At 35.9% G+C, this 20,691-nt stretch overlaps 1 protein-coding gene across 6 annotated transcripts in view; it reads right to left on the bottom strand.

Annotated features, from left to right (window-relative positions):
* The window catches only part of ITGAV (integrin, alpha V), a 107,178-nt gene that overhangs the window by 4,350 nt on the left and 82,137 nt on the right, over positions 1 to 20,691 (bottom strand). For 2 of the 6 annotated variants that reach the window (XM_021074688.1, XM_021074690.1), the window contains 10 exons: positions 13,847 to 13,914; positions 12,587 to 12,734; positions 11,961 to 12,053; positions 8,173 to 8,252; positions 7,459 to 7,539; positions 6,814 to 6,919; positions 6,047 to 6,205; positions 4,666 to 4,761; positions 577 to 690; positions 368 to 475 (listed from right to left, as the gene is read on the bottom strand). In XM_021074688.1, coding sequence (XP_020930347.1) covers positions 368 to 475; positions 577 to 690; positions 4,666 to 4,761; positions 6,047 to 6,205; positions 6,814 to 6,919; positions 7,459 to 7,539; positions 8,173 to 8,252; positions 11,961 to 12,053; positions 12,587 to 12,734; positions 13,847 to 13,914 — 1,053 coding nt within the window. Of the gene's footprint in view, positions 1 to 367; positions 476 to 576; positions 691 to 4,665; positions 4,777 to 6,046; positions 6,206 to 6,813; positions 6,920 to 7,458; positions 7,540 to 8,172; positions 8,253 to 11,960; positions 12,054 to 12,586; positions 12,753 to 13,846; positions 13,915 to 20,691 lie in introns of all 6 variants that reach the window. The other 4 variants (XM_021074686.1, XM_021074689.1, XM_021074687.1 and 1 more) reach the window with 3 other exon arrangements.

The raw sequence follows: 20,691 nt of genomic DNA, 5'->3' as shown, positions 1-20,691 counted from the left end.
ACCCAGTAATCGTTTTTGGAAATATAAGATCCCACCTTAATTCTCAAATTAAAATGCCTTCACTTAACTGCAGTTAATTTCCAACTTTTTAACTTTGTGGGGAGAAATTCCCCATAATTTCCCCCATGAAATTATTATATGCTAAGAATCTTATATAGGATAAGATGCTAAAGTAAATGATCTACCTTTAATAATTTGGGGTTGGGGGAGTAAAATAGTAATATTAAACTAGATTATAATCTATTGAAATAATTCAATTACTTTAAATTATCAAGATAGTTAAATTGCCATTATTTAAAATAAAATTTAAATATCTAAGGTTCTGAACTCAGTGCATTTATTCCATTTCCCCCAATCCATGACTTACTAATGTAGAGTTGAAAATGTCCTCAATTGGAAGGTTCTTATAAGGAAACTCTATGACATTAAATGAAGCAGATGACTTTAGAGAATATGAATGATTCTGGTTTTCTTTCTGTATGGAAATAATAATTAAATGATTTCTTAGATATCAGGCCTTTTTCATTTCTTTGAAAAAATGGGTAAGTTTGCTGAATGCTGCATCTGCTCACTTACATTCATAAAGGTCTCGGTCCACAGTAGAGACTTTACATACAGGATTGCACTCTTTCCTCTGTCTAGTCGCCCCACCTGGCAGACAATCTTCAAGCATTCAGCAATTCCACAACCCTGCCAAAAAATAATTATTTTCTTAAAAGGTCATCCTATCATATTGTATAAAAATTAGACATTTGACTTGTTTTATATGAAGGCTGAAGTGATGATCCAGACACTTTTGCCTTATAGCAGTAATGTTTAAAATGAACAGGACAGGGAGTTCTGTTGTGGCTCAGCGGTAACAAACCCAACTAGTATCCATGAGGATGTAGGTTTGATCCCTGGCCTTGCTCAGTGGGTTAAGGATACGTTGTTGCCATGAACTGTGGTGTAGGTCGCAGATGCAGCTCGGATCTGGTATTGCTGTGGCTATGGCATAGGCCAGCGGTTACAGCTCCAATTTGACTCCTAGCCTGGGAACTTCCATATGCCTTGGGTGTGGTCCTAAAAAGCACAAAACAAAAGACAGAGAGAGAGAGAGCAGGCTAATAGTTGAGTCTATGAATGCTTCTTGTCATGAGGGGTTGGTTTTCACATGATTTATTATAGAAGGCTAAGATCTATAATATTAAAGTGTTTAACAGCTTGAACTCAACATTCTTTAGGCAAACCCAGAGCATACTGATTTTAGTAAGACATGAAAATCAGATCCCAATATGCCTGTGGAAAAGAAAAAGAAACAGAGTGAATCTTTAATAGTTATTCCATGTCAGACCTTTAGAAATCAAGCAGCATGATTCAGTACCTTTACTGAATCATGTATCAGTAACTTTAAGGCAGACAGTCAAAAGTAACAGATATTCTCTACCTTCTATATGCTAGTCAAACTGCACTAGACATGTCATATGCATACACTTCACAACAGTGCTATCCAGTAAGCGACACTTCCAACTGATGACTAGGAATAGATGCAAACTTCCTTGACCTGATAAAGAACATCTATGAAAAGCCCACAGCTAACATCGTACTTACTGGTGAAAGAATGGATACTTTTCCCCTAAGATCAGAAACAAGACAACAATTCCCACTCATGACACTTCTATTCAACATTGTTCAGAAGGTTCTAGCCAGTACAATTAAGCAAGAAAATAAATAAATAAATAAATAAATAAAAGGTATCCAGATTGGAAAGACAGAAGCAAAGCTAGCTGTATTCACAGATGATAGAAACTGATACATAGAAAAATTTAAAGAACCTACAAGAAAACTATTGAACAAGTATAGAAAAGGTACAGAATATAAGATCAGTATTACACATATGAATTGTTTCTATATACATTAGTAATGATAAATCCGAAAACAAAATTTTAAAAATAATTCTATTTTATTTATTGATTTATTTTTTCAGCTGCACACACAGAATATGAAAGTTCCTGGGCCAGAGATCCAGAGAGGTGACATGAGAAGCTGTAGTGACAACACCAGATCTGTAACCTATTGCACCACAAGGGAACTCCACAATTCTATTTTAAATAGCTCCAAAAAAATCATAAAATATTTAGAAGTTACTTAACAAAGGCAGCACAAAACTTGCACATGTTTTTGAAAACTACAAAATATTTTTGAAGGTAATTAAAGAAGACATACACAAAAAGAAAGATAACACATGTTCAAGGAGTAAAAGACTTAATATTCAGATGGCAATACTCCCAAAGGGATAGACAGATCCAATAAATCTCCTGTCAAAATTCCAACTACTATTTTTGTAGAAATGGACAAGCTGATCCTAAAATTCATATGGAATTTCCAGGGACTCCAAGTAACCAAAACATTCTTGAAAAAGAAGAAAATATTGGAAGGCTCACACTCCCCAATTTCAAAACTTACTGCAGAGCTATAATAATCAAAACAATTTGGTACTGGCAATAGGATACATGTTTAGATCAATAGCATAGAACTGAGAGTCCAGAAATAAACCCACACATATATAAGTCAATTCATTTTCAACAAGGGAGGCAAGACCTTTTAAGGGAAAGAGAGAGATTTTTCCAACTGATGATGCTGGGAGAACCGGAAAGCCACAGGCAAAAGAAGGAATCTCGGCCTCTACTTCACACTTTGCACAAAAATTAATTCCATATGGATCAGAGACATAAAAAATAAGAGCTAAAAGTACAAAACTTAGAAAACCAGAAAACTTAGCTGTAAATCTCCAGGACTTGAGTTAGGCAATGGTTTTTAAAATATGACAGTAAAAACATAAGCAATACAAGAAGATATAGGCTTGATAAAAGAAATCTGAACTTCTTCAAATAAAAACTTTATTGCATCAAAGAATACTATCAAGAAAGTGAAAAAAAAAAACTTAGAGAATGAGAAAAATTATATATAGTAACAGTTCTGATAAGGGTAGTATCCAGAATATACAAAGAACTCTTTATGACTCAACAACAAAAGGCAAACAATTCAATTTAAATATGGGCAAAGGGTTTGAATTTAGATTTCTTGAAAGAATGTATACAAATGAAAAGATGCCTAGCATCATTAGTCATTAGGGAAATCCAAATGAAACTACAATGAGATACTACTTCATTCTGACAAGGATGACTACATATTTTTTAAAGGCAATAGCAAGTGATGACAAGGGTGTGGAGAAATTGGGATGCTTATACATTGCTGGCTGGGAATGTAACAATGGGGCAAACATTTTGGAAAATAGTTTGGCAGTACTTCAAAAGTAACTGATAAACATCAATGAATATAAACACAATACCAGGTTCTCTGCCAGTTGATTATTTGTATATCTGTTAAATTTTAAAAACCTAAGTGATAAGCTCATTTATAACATTATAGTCATTAGGAGGCTAACTCAGAATGGTTATCATCAAAAAAGACTATAAACAATAAATGCTGGAGAGGATGTGGAGAAAAGGGAGCTCTCATACACTGTGTGTTGGAATCATGTAAGCTTATATGCATCATGTAAGCTGATGCAATCATGATGGAGAACAGTATGGAGGTTCCTTAAAATACTTAATACAGCACTAACATATGATCCAGCAAGCCCACTCCTGGGCGTATATCCAGAGAAAACCATAATTTGAAAAGATACATGTACCCCAATGTTCACTGTAGCACTATCTACAATAACCAAGATATGGAAGCAATATAAATGTCTATTAACAGAGGACTGAATAAAGAAAATGTAGTACGTATATACAATGGAATATTACTCAGCCCTGAAAAGAATGCAATAATGCCATTTGCAGTAACACAGTTAGACCTAGAAATTATCATATAAGTAAAGTAAGACAGAGAAAGACAAATATCATATGAGATCACCAACATGTGTAACCTAATAAAAAATGATACAAAAGAACTTGCAAAAGAGAAACAGACTAAAGATTTTCAAACCAAATTTAAGTTTACCAAAAAGGAAACATGGGGGAAATGGGGAGGGATAAAGTAGGGGGTTGGGATTTATATATACAAACTACTATATATAAAATAGACAGGTAACAAGGACCTACTGTATAGTACAGGGAAATCTATTTAATACTGTGTAATAACCTGTATGGGAAAAGAATGGCTATATATATGTGTATAACTGATACTTCACATGCTTTGCTGTACACCTGAAACTAACACAACTTTGTAATTCAACTATATTCCAATAAAAACAACAACAACAACAACAAAAAGAGATGGGCTGACTCAACAAAGGTTAATCATAATGGTAATTATTCCTATAATACATTTTTGTTGAGATCTTCTGGGTTTTTCCTGCAGTACTGCATGTAAGCTTCAAAGATTAGTGCAAGACCAAGAATGAGGTCAGTTAAAGGGACACAACCAGAGAAATAAGTTGGAATATAAAATATTTTTATTAACAATCTACAAATATTTTTATTAGCAAGATAGATCATTCGAACACAATGTGACATCAATTCAATTAGGGACAAAGAAAGTAAGAGGAGTGAATGGTATAAAAATATATGGAGTTCTTTCCAGCACAGCTGTTGTTATTTTTGAAATGTTCTTTGGCATCAGTTCTATAATCACATATTTTTAAATATTTAACGTGCTTGTTGTTGAAATGGCACTTACCAAAGTGTGAACATCTCCCTCAATGAGGGTGAGATCCCGCTTAGTGACAAGATGGTTCCGGTCACCCTGCCCACCAACTGTGTCATTCTTTTCAGTCTGTGAATTTGAGATCTAGGATTACATTAGTAAACTGGTGGTAAATAACAATGGGAAATATTTTGCACTGACATTCTGGCATCAAACTGTTACACGAGATTAAAATACAGTGACTAAAAATTTGGTATGACAGAAAATTCACCTCTTAATATATGGCCAAAACTAAGCACAAAAAATACAGATTAGAATCCTTAATGAGGGAAACAGTTACCTCTGCCTAGCCATCATTTTCTCCCCTTGTACAGCTAGAGGAAAAATAGATAAAATACATAGAAACAGCCTGAAATTTCAGTGTAGATCTGTGATATATGTCGCTCATGAGTATACATTTTTTATTTTGTTCTCTTAACTTTCCTTAGTCCAACCTGTGCAATAACCTCTTATTCAAATCTATTTGCTAGGACAGAGATGACTATATCCAAAAATATACAGAATTTCATAAAATGACATTTTCTAGGTCACGTAAGTCAAAAGAGGAAAGAGTAAAATGTTGGATCTTATCCTAAAGACAAAAATTTCAACATCCAAACATCCTTGACACAATATTACATGTGAATAAACCGTGATGTGATGAAACCAACTTAAATATGGTCACTTAAGATTATCTCTAGAGGCTCGCTAAACACTATGTAAATAAATGGTTCAGTAGGATTTCACAGAATTTGTCCTGACTCATAACAAAAACAAACAATTTAATCTATAGTGTACTGGTTATGAACTAAAATATTTTTGCAGAATGGGTTTACCATTGAGACAATTGTTTTAGGAGTTTCCTTGTGGTGCAGTGGGTTGAAGATCCAGTGTTGTCACTGAGGTGGCCTGGCACAGGTTCGGTCCCTGGCCTGGGAACTCCTGCATGCTGCAGCCAAAAAAAAAAAAAAAAACCCAAAACAGCCAGTTGTTTTATTTCCTATTTCATGTGTTTCTTTTGTACATTAGAAAGAAAAGCAACAAGGAGTTCCCGTCGTGGCGCAGTGGTTAACGAATCCGACTAGGAACCATGAGGTTGTGGGTTCAATCCCTGCCCTTGCTCAGTGGGTTAACGATCCGGCGTTGCCGTGAGCTGTGGTGTAGGTTGCAGACGCGGCTCAGATCCTGCGTTGCTGTGGCTCTGGCGTAGGCCGGTGGCTACAGCTCCGATTCAACCCCTAGCTTGGGAACCTCCATATGCCGTGTGAGCAGCCCAAGAAATAGCTAAAAAAGACAAAAAAAGACCAAAAAAAAAAAAAAGAAAGAAAAGCGACGAAATATCATAATAAAGAGCTGCTTAATTTAAGCACATTACCTTAATTCTCAAAGGGTTGATCTCCATATCTGAAGTGCAGTTCATTGGCCCATCAATATCATATTGAAGGATGTACAACAAAGTGTTGTTGTTATATTTGTAAGGCCACTGAAGATTTAGCATTGCCTTGCTGAATGAACTTGGACCATTGTTTCTCAGCTAATAAGGAAAAGAAAATGTAAAAACTTTGGGCAAAAATCTATACCATAATCCTTCCCCTACTTCAACTCTAGGAATCATTAAGCAACAAGATTTGAATAACAGCGGTTTCCATAGTTACTCTAATATTACATTATTATTATGCAAAAGAGCTCAAACTCAACATCTGCCTCTGCATAGGGCAATATGTGTCAGGACAAAAATGTAAACAGAAGAAGAAAATGTGAAAAAGTTCATTGATAAGATGGCACAGACCATTTCCTATGTATAGATACAAAATTTTGGTGATTTGCTGCAGGCATTTTCAATTTTTTAGTTAGAACTGAAAAATGTCCACGTGAAAATACTCAATGACCTATTCATTTTACTCGAGTAGAACAACTTGGTTTTAAAAAGCAATTTGCATAATCAGCTTTCTTTTACAACTTGAAGCTACTTGTCGAATAAAAAAGAACTTAAGAATAGCGAAAAACTGAAGAAATCTGATACATACTTAAATCATGCAGAGTTTACATAAAAATTAAATAGACTTAATTTTTTCAAAGTAGCCTATCTTTTCTTTTTGTTAGCTCTCTACGAGGTATCAGATAAATCCAACAACTGCAAACCTCATAGATGTGCTGAACAACTGGCCCAACGTCTTCCTCAGTCTCAGGGTTCTCCTTGTGCTCCCAATTTGGAATTGGAAGAAAGATATGATCGGGACTTGAGACTCTAAACAATGACCAAAGAAAACCTACCATGAATATCAAAATGATATGGTCAGTTCATTTTCAAAAGTATATAGAATCCAAGTGAACAAAGTCAGAATTAAAAAAAAAAAAAAAAAAAAAAAAAAAAAACCCATACATTTAAAAGACAAAAAACAAAACAAAACAAAACCCTATGCCCAATTATACATGTATGGGTACAGGCACACATATACAAACTACTTTTATTGAATCTAATGTAACAGGTGAATTGCTAAGTCAATTTGCATAAAAGTTCAATAAACTTCTTTTGGGCCTGCTTTTGCCATGTCTGGTTTATTTCCAGAGGATTATCAAATAAATATTTGTAGCTTTGGAACATACCTAGTACCTTCCTTCAACAGAAGCTACAGTTCTAGTAAAACCACAACTAAGCATGGAGTGTCTGCTATGCAAATATGCAAAAGAGGCCTGGAGACTGAGAACTTACTTCTAAGAAGTAACTCCTTTTTAAAGTAGTTTAAATCATGAGAATGAGATACTCAACTGGGTAATCATACTGACCCTCTTATCTCAACAGCAGCTAAAACAGCAAGGTCAACTTTGTAAGATACAACCGGGCTTACTTTGTCAAAAAGATTGGAGCTGAAAAAGAAAAAAAAAAATTAGGACTGAACTGAGCATAACTGTCATCAAAATCATACAGAATCAAATGCAGTGAAACTAAGAGTGAGCAAATTAAAAGTGATAAAAAAAATGACAAATTCCCATTGGGCTCAGTGGTTAACGAATCTGACTAGCATCCGTGAGGACACAGGTTTGATCCCAGGCCTCGCTCAGTGGGTTAAGGATCTGGCATTGTTGTGAGCTCCGGTGTAGGCCTTAGACATGGCTCGGATCTGGCATTGCTGTGGCTATGGTGTAGGCCAGCAGCTACAGCTCTGATTTGACCCCTAGCCTGGGAACCTCCATATGCCACAGGTGCAGCCCTAAAAAGATAAAAAAGAAAAAAGCAATGACAAACTGTACAAATCAAAATTTTTTCATTAGCATTTAATTCCAAGAAGATGATTTCCATTTAACTTTCAGTTTTGTTTTACAAACTTACAAGCAACAATAAAATTATTCCTACGATGTAAATATTGATTTTTAAATGCTAGGACTAAGTACTAAAATTTTAGCCTATCCCATTCTATAATACTTAAGTATATTGCATAATGTATTTATAACAAGTAATATTTCCTCAATAGTTACAAACAGAAAAAAGTTGTTTCATACCTTTGGATTTGTAAATCAAATTTAACAGAAGTATCCATCTCTGATTGCTGCTGCACACTGAAACGAAGACCAGCTAAGAGCTGAAGGAGGAGGAAAAGATGGCAGTGGTGGTTACAACAGTGTCTAATTAGTGAAATTTCAAAATCAATGTCCAAAGGAAAAAAAAACTGGTCTAAAAATAGAGTTTTTCTGACCTCACAATAAAACTGGAATTACTCTAACAAAGATAATTAAGTCTGATCATCTATCAAATCTCTAATTATTTAAGATACTTGGGCTGATCCATAATGGAGACTATTTAACAGCGATGATTAATCATAATTATACCTCCCTATAATATCAACTATTCTTTACTACTATCTCTTTATAATATTAACTAATCATCTCATAATATTAACTAATATTAACTATCTAAAAAATGCAAAAGGAAATGTTTGTTGATCCAGTGAAAGTATAGGAGTTACAAACAATGGTTTGATGACAGGACACCAACACCTGAACTTGTGCTAATAAAGCAGGAAGGAAGAAATGAATGGTTTACAAGAGTGAGAAAACTTGGCAAAAACAGACAGAAGTAGGAGAGCCAGAAGCAGAATTTCCTCACGCCACTCACAACTCCACCAACACCAAACATCCTACTTTCTGTGGGTAGGAAATTATCATTATTTTATTTTTATTTTGTTGTCACTTAGCCACAACATGAACTCCTTGGAATTTTTTTTTTAATTGAAACATATTTGACATATAATACTGTATAAACTAAAGGCGTACAACATGCTGATTTGATATATTTATACATTGTTATATGACTGCCATTGTAGTAGTAATTGCACCTCTGTCATGTTACATAATTATTATTTCTATTTTTTGTTGTTGTTATTTCCCCAACACAATTTTTTTTTTCCACTCTACAGCATGGGGACCCAGTTACACATACATGTATACATACTTTTTCCTCCCATTATCATGCTCCATCCTAAGTATCTAGTTCTCAGTGCTACACAACAGGATCTCATTGTTAATCCATTCCAAAAGCAACACTTTGCATCCATTAACCCCAAGCTCCCAACCCATCCCACTCCCTCCCCATCCCCCGGGGAACCACAAGTCTATTCTCCAAGTCCATCATGTTCTTTTCTGTGGAAAGGTTCATTTGTGCCATATATTAGATTCCAGATATAAGTGATATCATATGGTATTTGTCTTTCTCTTTCTGACTTCCTTCACTCAGGATGAGAGTCTCTAGTTCCACCCATGTTGCTGCAAACAGCATTATTTTATTTTACTTTTTTCATGGCTGAGTGGTATTCTATTGGGAATATATACCACATCTTCCTAATCCAATCATCTGTCAATGGACATTTGGGTTGTTTGCATGTCTTGGCTATTGTGAATAGAGCTTCAATGAACTGCAATGAACATACAGGTGCATGTGTCTTTTTTAAGGAAAGTTTTGTCCAGATATATGCCCAAGAGTGGGATTGCTGGGTTATATGGTAGTTCTATGTATAGATTTTCAAGGTGCCTCCATACTGTTCTCCCTAGTGGTTGTACCAGCTTACATTCCCACCAACAGTGCAGGAGGGTTCCCTTTCTCCACACCCCGTCCAGCATTTGTTATTTGTGGACTTACTAATGATGGCCATTCTGACTGGTGTGAGGTGGTATCTCATGGTAGTTTTGCTTTGCATTTCTCTAATAATCATGGATGTTGAGCATTTTTTCATGTGCTTTTTGGCCATCTGTACATCTTCCTTGGGAAAATATCTATTCAGGTCTTTTGCCCATTTTTCCATTGGGTTGAGTTATATAAGTTGTTTGTATATTTTAGAGATTAAGCCCTTGTCATTTACATCATTTGAAACTATTTTTTCCCATTCTGTAAGTTGTCTTTTTGTTTTCTTTTTGGTTTCCTTTGCTGTGCAAAAGCTTGTCAGTTTGATTAGGTCCCACTGGTTTATTTTTGCTTTGATTTCTGTTGCTTTGGGAGACTGACCTGAGAAAACATTTGTAAGGTTGATGTCAGAGAATATTTTGCCTATATTCTCTTCCATGAGTTTGATGGTGTCTTATCTTATATTTAGGTCTTTCAGCCATTTCAAGTTTATTTTTGTGCATGGTGTGAGGGTGTGTTCTAGCTTCATTTGTTTGCAAGTAGCTGTCCATGTTTCCCAGCAATTCTTGCTAAATAGACTATCCTTTCCCCATTTTATGTTCTTGCTTCCTTTGTCAAAGATTAACTGACCATAGGTATATGGGTTTATTTTTGGGTTCTCTATTCTGTTCCATTGGTCTGTATGTCCTTTTTGGTACCCGTAGCACATTGTCTTGATGACTGTGGCTTCGTAATATTGCTTGAGGTCTGGGAGAGTTACGCCTGCTGCTTGGTGTTTGTTCTTCAGGATTGCTTTGGCAATTCTGGGTCTTTGGTGGTTCCATATAAATTTTTGGATTGTTTGTTCTAGTTGTGTGAAAAATGTCATGGGTAATTTCATAGGGATTGCATTGAATCTGTAGATTGCTTTGGGTAGTATGGCCATTTTCACAATATTGATTTTTCCAATCCAGGAACATGGAATATCTTTCCATTTCTTTACATCTGCTTTAATTTCCTTAATTAATGTTTTATAGTTCTTGGCATACAGGTCCTTTGCCTCCTTGGTCAGGTGTATTCCCAAGTATTTGATTTTTTGGGGGTGCAATTTTAAAAGGTATTGTGTTTTTATATTCCTTTTCTAAAGTTTCCTTTTTAGTATACAGAAATGTGACTGATTTCTGAATGTTAATCTTATATCCTGCTACTTTGCTGAATTTGTTGATCAGTTCAAGTAGTTTTTGGGTTGAATCTTTGGGGTTTTCTATGTATAGTATCATGTCATCTGCATATAGTGATAGTTTTATCTCTTCTCTTCCTATTTGGATGCCTTTTATTTCTTTTGTTTGTCTGATTGCTGTGTATTTCTATTTTGTAGTTAGATAATTAAGACCTAGTCTCTTAGCAAGTTTGATGATTATAATGCAGTCCTGTTGTCTATAATCACCATTCTACACAGTAGATCTCTAGGACTTCTTTACTCGTTACAAGTTTATACCCCTAAACATCTAATAAGAGTGATGTTGTTTATAAGGGTAGATATGGAATGTTTAGTCCCATATTATCACAGGTGTCTTCAAATTACCAATATCTATGTGCTATTAAATTCTGTTGAAATGGTAACATGATATATATTGCTGTTTTTCTTCCTTGATACCAGGAATTCTACAAGGTATATTTTGTGCCCTTTTTAGAGGATTTGGGAAGCGGCCAACTGTGTGCTTCTTCTCAAGTGCCTGGGCTTCCTTCTCCACCACCTGAAAGGAAGTTTGATCCAACCACTGTGCTTTTTAATCCTACTGGGATGACTATTTAGGTTGGAAGTTAATGAGGTCATTCTAACTCATCTAAAAATGACAGTCTTGGTATCTGTTAGAATAGCTTTGAGGATGTAGTAGAGCATTAGTTTAAAATATCAGTTACAATCTCAGTCCTCAGTTTAAACTGTGTTTGCATACATTTACCAAACTGAAGGCAAAGAGCAGCAGGTAATATCACAACTCAGTACTTCAGTATCTTAATCAAAATAAAACAGAACTCTGATAATCATTTCATTCTAAATGAAAACCAATTTAAAGATACTATTTTGAAACATTTATTTAAAAAATTACTATGAACGAACTTACAGAAAAAAGATGCCATTCTCTATAAAAGAGAAAGAAAAAAAAAGATCCACTTAATTAAAATGTCTTACTTGAGTTCCAGCCTTCATTGGGTTTCCAAGGTCACATACCACCTGGCGGGTTTGGTTTTCTGTCTTAAATGCACAGGAAAGTCTTGCTAAGGCCTTTGATTGACAAAGAAAAAGGATTGAAAGGAAAGTAAATTAATAACCAAAAAAAAAAAAAAAAAGCAGAAGGCATAATAAGACTTTAAAGTTCCTAGATAATATAATGCAGTTATATCTTTAGGGTTCTTCCTTAACAAAGCAAATACATCTATTTAAGCAATGAAGGGTACAGGAGAAACAAAAATTATATATAATTGCCAGGTATAAATGTAAAGTGTTTCTGAAAGATCCCTAGAGGACTTAGATACATAACCATATACTTCTGACAAATTATTTGATGGATAGGTTCAGATACTTTATTCACCTGACCTTGTTACAGGCTCTTAACTAGCAATTTTTAAAATGTCCTATCAATGCATTGTGCAAAGTATTAGGCTTGAAAGGAATTATATAAGATAGACACTCTATTGTCTAGCAATTTAGCCTTAGGTAGAATGGCTAAGCTTGTACTACGCCAAATACAGGAGCAGCTCATTAATGTTAATGAGAACCATGAGTGCATTTCGATTTTGAAGAGGCTGCTTGCTTACTTCACTGTTGCGGACTACCCCGATGAAATCAGCCTGCGGTGGAATAGAAACGATGAGCTCAGCTTCATAGGCACCTTCTCCTTGATTTTGAGCCTTAACAATTAAGGTCAGAGGGTTGTCATCCCCAACATAGATCTTCTTTTGATCACTACAAGTAAATACAAATCTAGACAATGAAAAAAGACTGCATGGGGAGAACATGATTGTTCAAAGCACTGACATCTTCAACATTGTCTCAAGATATTTTAAGACCACTTCACAGCTCAACAGAAAACTGGAATTAGCACACTGGGTGCAAATCCAATGCTTCTCCCAGGAAAAGAAAACACTGATGCCACTAGCTTATCATTATCACTCAGATCTATTATGGAAGTAATTTTATAATAAGGATTTATTAATTCCCTGACTGTTTCTAAAAGCTGAGTTAATCATATGACACAGGAGTCACTATCATTTATACATCTTATAAAATGGCAATTAGAGTCCTTTAGTTAAGAGTATCCTGAAGAAGTTGTGTTACTTTGTGACATTACTCAATGGTGAATGGAAATAGGTCTATTAACCTAGGCAACTAGTGAAAACATAGTGCCTAATTTTTTTTCTTTTTTTTTTGTCTTTTTTTTCTAGGGCCCCACCCACAGTATATGGAGTTTCCTAGCCGAGGGGTCTAATTGGAGCTGTAGCCGCCGGCCTACACCACAGCCACAGCAACACCAGATCTGAGCTGTGTCTGTGACCTACACCACAGCTCACGGCAACACCAGATACTTAACCCATTGAGCAAGGCCAGGGATCGAACCTGAGACCTCATGGTTCCTAGTCAGATTCGTTAACCACTGAGCCATGATGGAAACTCCCCACCTATTATTATTATTTTTTTCTTCTGCTTTTTTAAGCCCTCACCCATGGCATATGGAAGTTCCCAGGCTAGGTCTCGAATTGGAGCTACAGCTGTTGGTCTACACCACAGCAATGCAGGATCCCAGTCTCATCTGCAATCTACACCACAGCTCATGGCAATGCCAGATCCCCAACCCACTGAGTGAGGCCAGGAATCAAACCTGCATCTTCATGGATACTAATTGGATTCATTTCCACTGTGTTAGGATGGGAACTCCAGTGCCTGTTTTTTAAAAGCTCAATGTGTATAACTTTATTGAAAATTAAGGTGTATTCTCCATCCTAACTCTTGTACTTTAATAGAAAAATGTACTCTCCATTTAAATATCTTATTATACTATTATTTGGAGCAAAACTTACCTATCTACAGAAACTTCAAGTTTAGGTTTACAGACATTGTCTTCACCACAGTCAAGTAGTATATGAGCCTAAAAAAAAACCATTTTATTTTTTATAATAGTACCAATACAGGTCACACATGCCATGTATATCAATACATACATGAATGTGTATGAATATACATTTATGCACACATACATGCATTTATGTATATACTCAACTTGTTTACATATCCAAATGCAAAAAAGATCACGGCTGCTTATTTTTAAGTAGGTCAGTGAAGTCAGTCAAGAATAAAAAAGAAGTAAAAGATTGATAAAGTATAATACAATTAGTATAATACAATGGAACCTTTTAGCTCCATCTCAAATTTGGCAGTTATGATTTTGGAATGAAATGGAGAAGAGAAAGTAATACTCAAGAAATGATGATTCAGCTTGAGCCTGCTGTTGCTAGCAGAGTTGTGTGATCTTAGGCACAATAAACTCCTTTCCAGAATTTCTCAATACAGACTACGCCTTTGCTAATATGATGGAAATATGGCTGCAGAGTATAAACGAATAAGGAGTTGTGAATACATAGCAGCAATTCAGACAGAAGACCAAAGGGAACAAAAACTGGACAAAAGAGGCCCAGCATTTGCCTGGCCATTTGGAAAGAGAAAAAAGAAAAAGGAACCAGAAGCATCAAAGTTGGCTGCTCCAAGATAGGTACAATAAGCAAAGACTTGAACTGTCTCCCTCCAGGTATGACTATGAGACATGCCAGCCGAAGCATTATGGAAAAGCCAACTGAGAAACAGTGGGAGGAAGTAGAAGAGATTGGGCAGGATGTGAAAGAAGGAACATATAAATTAAGAGAAAAGGGAAAAAAAAAAAAAAAAGATGAAGCCATCCTTGGTTTGTATATTGTTAACATCCAAAGGGCTTCAAGCCCAAAGGCAGACAAAAGGAGAGAAAAAGATTTGAGGAAAAAATAGCAACAGGCTTTCTAAAAAAAAAAAAAAAAAAAAGACTATGTTTCAAAGTTGCAATGGCTGCACAGCTCCCCTGAATAAAATTACATGAGAAAGTTTTTTTTTTTTCTTTTCTAGGGCTGCACCTGTGGCATATGGAAGTTCCCAGGGTCTAATCGGAGCTGTAGCCACCGGCCTACGCCACAGCCACAGCAACACAGGATCCGAGCCGTTTCTGCAACCTACACCACAGCTCACAGAAACACCAGATCCTTAACCCACTGAGCGATGCCAGGGATCGAACCTGCAACCTCACGGTTCCTAGTCGGATTCGTTAACCACTGCGCCACGACAGGAACTCCAACATGAGAACGATCTTAATTGTCAATTTAATTGGGATAAAACCCAAGGATACACATGACCTTAATTCAATGACCTAAATGTAAACAGTTGCTATGTGCTTCAAGGAAGTGGGGGGAAAACAAGGTCAGGAACATCAGAAGAACTTTGAGGTGACTCCATAAGTCATACCAAATACAACCACTACTAATTTTGTTTAGGAACAAAGAATGGATTTAATACGTGATATGGTGTGTATTAAGAGTCCCAGTTAGAATGGTAAATATCTGAAGTTTGGAATAAGAAGTATTATGAAATATTAATAAACTATGGAAAAGGGATATTTGACTAACTACCCCTCTACATTAAAGAAAAGGGACTAAGCTGGCATTGGTGCATCTCTAGCCTTAAATATGACGCTATCAGCAAAGAGTTTCAGAAGTGGAAAAAACAGAGCAATGTCTTCCATCCACAGATAACTAAATCGTTACAAGTATATACTTAATATCTTGTACAGACTAAGAAATGAATACATATTTGAATGAATAAATGGAGGGCGGGGAATAAATACCACTCTTACTGCAGAAAGGACTAAACCTCTAACTCCAAAGGATTAGTGTACAGAAAGGGAAACTCAAGAGCTGCCTCATCCAATACCATAGCAGAAGTGAGCCACATGCGGCATCTGAAAACTTGGAATGTACCTAGTATAACTGGGTAGTTGAGTTCTACATTTTGTTTTATTTTAATTAATTTAAATTTAAAAACAGAGAGTTGATTCTGTTACTGAAAAACGGAGTAAGTTTAGAACAACTTGGCTGTAGGAATCTACTTTTTCAATTGTAAATTCTATGAATTCTAAACACAGAAAAATTATTTCTGATGAAGCTGTGGCATCTGAATTGAGATGTGCTCTGTGTGTGCGTGATACACTCTGGATTTTGAAGACAGTAAAAAACAACATAAAATATTTCACTGATAATGTGACTATTTGGAAATAGGGTCTTTAAAGAGATAATTAAGTTAAAATGACATCATTAGTGTGGGCCCTAACCCTACAACTGGTGTTTCATAAGGCGATTAGGACACAGACACAGAGGGGAGACACAGGGAGAAGATGACCATCTACAGGCCAGCGGGAGAGGCCTCAGAAGAAACCAACCCCGCCAACACCTCCAGAATTGTGAGAAAATAAATTTCTATTATGTAAGCCCCCCAATTTGTGGTACTTTGTTGTGGCAGTCCTAGCAAACTAATACAGATATATCATTAAAATTAATGTCACCAGTCTTCTATGTTTTTTTAAAATTGTTGTTGACCAATAAATTTAAAATTTCAAATGTGGCTCACACTATATTTCTATTAGATAGCAGTGCTTTATAGAGACAGAACAGTAAAAAGATTTGTAATATGAGCAGTGAAGTGAAGGACCATTTTAGAGAGAAGTAAATAATAAGAATGATGGGGTAAGTAATTAACATAGAAATGAGAGTATATAATAGAGCTAAGAATAGAGAAGGAAAGATGCCTAACAGTAGGTAATGTCATTGTTGAAACAAATGTAGGACACAAAGGAAATAGCAAAAAGGTTCAAATAATGAAGAAGGGGATGGGTGTGGACAGGAGAGAAAGTCAAATATTGCTAAAGTTATTGTTTCCCTCAAAGGGGTTTTAAAAGTTAAGCAATTGGATTAGCCGGCTTTAAAACTGTATTAGTATTAAAGAGATTGGTGATATCAGTAACTTAAACAAGAGTAATGTTTGCACCAATAAATAACTTCCCTCAAAGTCTAGAATTATAGAGAAAATAATTATAACTCCTATATCAAAACACATAATATAAAAAGATAAGAAACAAATTAACTTTTTTTTTTTCTTTTTCAGCTGCACTGGCAGCATATGAAAATTCCTAGGCCAGGGATCAGATCCAAGATAGAGCTGTGATCCACACCACAGCTGCAGCAACACAGGATCCTGAACCTGCTTCAATGAACCAGGGATTGAACTGGCACCTCCACAGAGACAAGCCAAATCATTAACCCACTACACCACACTGCACACACACTGTGCCACTATTTTTTAAAAAAGCATAAAATTGAAATGACAGACTCAGAGAGGCTCAGATGTTCATTATTAAATTATTAATTAATGATACTGTGTATCCCCTAAAAATAAAAATACAAAAAAATATGAACACAGAACTATGCTACAGTTCTACACTAATGGGTAATAGAAAATAGCACATTAACTATCCATGTGCAAAATGAAATACAAAAAAATTTTAAATATAAAAATTATAAAAGGCTTCAAAACATACTTTCATTTGCCTTATGCTGCTGCTATATATAGTCGTCTCAAAATAACAAAAAAAAGAGTTTATGAGATCTTAGCAAGTTAGATTAAGTATAATCTAAATGTAGGGTAGGAGTTCCCATCGTGCTGCAGTAGAAACAAAACTGACTAGTATCCATGAGGATGTGGGTTCTGTCTCTGGCCTTGCTCAGTGGGTTAAGGATCCAGCATTGCTGTGAGCTGTGGTGTAGGTCGCAGACATGGCTTAGATCTGGCGTTGCTGTGGCTCTTGTGTAGGCTGGTGGCAAGAGCTCCAATTAGACCCTTAGCCTGGGAACTTTATATGCCGCAGATGTGGCCCTAGAAAAGACAAAAGACAAAAATAAATAAATAAATAAATAAATGGTAAAGCATTTTATGAGAGCAGAAACAGTAATCTAAACGTATGAACATGAGAGGGCAGGGGATTAAGATGGGGGAATAGAAGGACTGGAGCTCAACTTCTCTCCTAAAAACAACAAAATTTACAACCAAATGTTGAGCAGTCTTCAACCAAATGGACTGGAAACTTTCAAAAAGATAATCTTTCTCCAGAAGATAAAGAGGAGGCCACATCAAGAGGTAGGAGGGGTGATTACATGATATAAGCAACCCCATACCTCCTGGATGGGAAGCCCCACAGACTGGAATGTAACTGTATCACAGAGACTCAACCGCAACCAGAAACAAAAATATCACAAGTGACAAGGCTCAGCAGTAAAGGTATATATACAGTAAAGATACAAAATCATCCATACACAATTATGCCACCAAAATCAGAAATCATGAGAAGAGGAGGGTACAAATGCAGGACACTGGAGATGCAGTTGGCAGTTAAGAGCCCAACAACTTAAAACAATCTTGTATATATAGAAACTCATATCAAAACTTCAGAATAACTGCAAACCAAAAATCTACAATTGATACACAAACAAATAAGAAAAACCAACTCAAATATAATACTAAAGATGGTCTTCAAACCACAAGAGGAGAGAACAAGAGATGAAGGGAAGAAAAAAGAGCAACAAAAACAAATCCAAAGCAATTAATAAAATGGCAATAAGAACATACATATCAATAATTACCTTAAATGTGAATGGACTAAATGCCCCAAACAAAAGACATAGACTGGCTGAATGGATACAAAAATAAGATCCATATATATGCTGTCTTCAAGAGACCCACTTCACTTCTAGGGACACATGCAAATTGAAAGTGAGAGGATGGAAGAAAATATTCCATGCAAATGGGGATCAAAAGAAAGGTGGAGTAGCAATACTCATAACAGACAAAATAGAATTTAAAATGATGAATATTTTAAGGGACAAGGAAGGTCACTACCTAATGATCAAAAGATCAATCCAAGAAGAAGATATAACAATTTTAAATATCTATGCACCCAACATAGGTTCACCACAATATATAAGGCAACTGCTAACAACCTTAAAAGGACAAATCGACAATAACACAATAATAGTGGGGAACTTTAACACCCCACTTACAGCAATGGACAGATCAACCAGACAGAAAATCAATAAGGAAACACAGGCTCTGAATGACGCATTAGACCACATGGACTTAATAGATATTTATAGGACATTCCATCCAAAAGCAACAGGATACACATTCTTCTCAAGTACACATGGAACATTTTCTAAGATTGATCACATCCTGGGCCACAAATCCAACCTCAGTAACTTTAAGAAAATTGAAATCATATCAAGCATCTTTTCCAACCACGACACTGTATGACTGGAAATCAACAACAAGAAAAAACTGCAAAAAAACACAAACATGCGGAGACTAAACAACATGCTACTAAACAACCAATGGATCACTGAAGAAATCAAAAGGAAATTTTAAAAAAGCCTAGAAGCAAATTACAACAAAGATAGGACACTCCAAAACCTATGGGATGCAGCAAAAGCCATTCTAAGAGGAAAGTTTATAGCAATACAAGCCCACCTCAGGAAACAAGGAAAAGCTCAAATAAACAAGCTAACTTTATATCTAAAGCAGCTCGAGAGAGAAGAACAGACAAGACCTAAAGTTAGCAGAAGGAAAGAAATCATAAAGATCAGAGCAGAAATCAATGAAATAGAAATGAAGAAAACCATAAAAAAGATCAATAAAACCAAAAGCTGGATCTTTGAAAAGATCGACAAAATTGATAAACCCTTAGCCAGACATATCAAGAAAAAAGAGAGAAGACTCAAATCAATAAAATTAGAAATGAAAAAGGAGGCGTAACAACGGACATCACAGAAATTCAAAGGATCACGAGAGACTACTACATGCAACTATACGTCAATAAAACGGAAAACCTAGAAGAAATGGACAAATTCTTAGAAAAGTACAATCTTCCAAGACTAAACCAAGATGAAATAGAAAAGATGAACAGACCAATCACAAGTACTGAAATTGAAACTGTGATTAAAAAACTTCCAACAAAGTCCAGAACCAGATGGCTTTACAGGTGAATTCTATCAAACATTTAGAGAAGACCTAACACCTATCCTTCTGACACTATTCCAAAAGATAGCAGAGGAAAGGACACTCCCAAACTCATACTATGAGGCCACCATCACCCTGATACCAAAACCAGACAAAGATACCACAAAAAAAAAGAAAACTAGGGGCCAATTTCACTGATGGACATAGATGCATAAATCCTCAACAAAATACTAGCAACCCGCATCCAACAACACATTAAAAGGATTGTACATCACGATCAGGTGGGATTTATCCCAGGGATGCAAGGGTTCTTCAATATCTGCAAATCCATCAGTGTGATACATCACATTAACAAACTGAAGAATAAAAACCATATGATCCTCTCAATAGATGCAGAAAAAGCCTTTGCCAAAATCCAACACCCATTTCTGATTAAAAAAAAAAAAAAAAAAAAAAACCCTTCAGGAGTTCCCATCGTGGCTCAGTGGTTAACAAATCCTACAAGGAACCATGAGGTTGTGGGTTTGATCCCTGGCCTTGCTCAGTGGGTTAACGATCCGGCATTGCCGTGAGCTGTGGTGTAGCTTGCAGATGAGGCTTGGATCCCACATTGCTGTGGCTCTGGTTTAGGCTGGCGGCTACAGCTCTGATTAAACCCCTAGCCTGGGAACCTCCATATGCCATGGGAGCAGCCATAGAAATGGCAAAAAGACAAAAAAAAAAAAAAAAAAAAACCTTCAGAAAGTGGGCATAGAGGGACCTACCTCCACATAATAAAGGCCATATA

This window comes from Sus scrofa, chromosome 15 (assembly GCF_000003025.6).
Source record: "Sus scrofa isolate TJ Tabasco breed Duroc chromosome 15, Sscrofa11.1, whole genome shotgun sequence".
Lineage (NCBI taxonomy): Eukaryota > Metazoa > Chordata > Mammalia > Artiodactyla > Suidae > Sus > Sus scrofa.
This window is presented reverse-complemented; position numbering and strand designations above follow the sequence as displayed.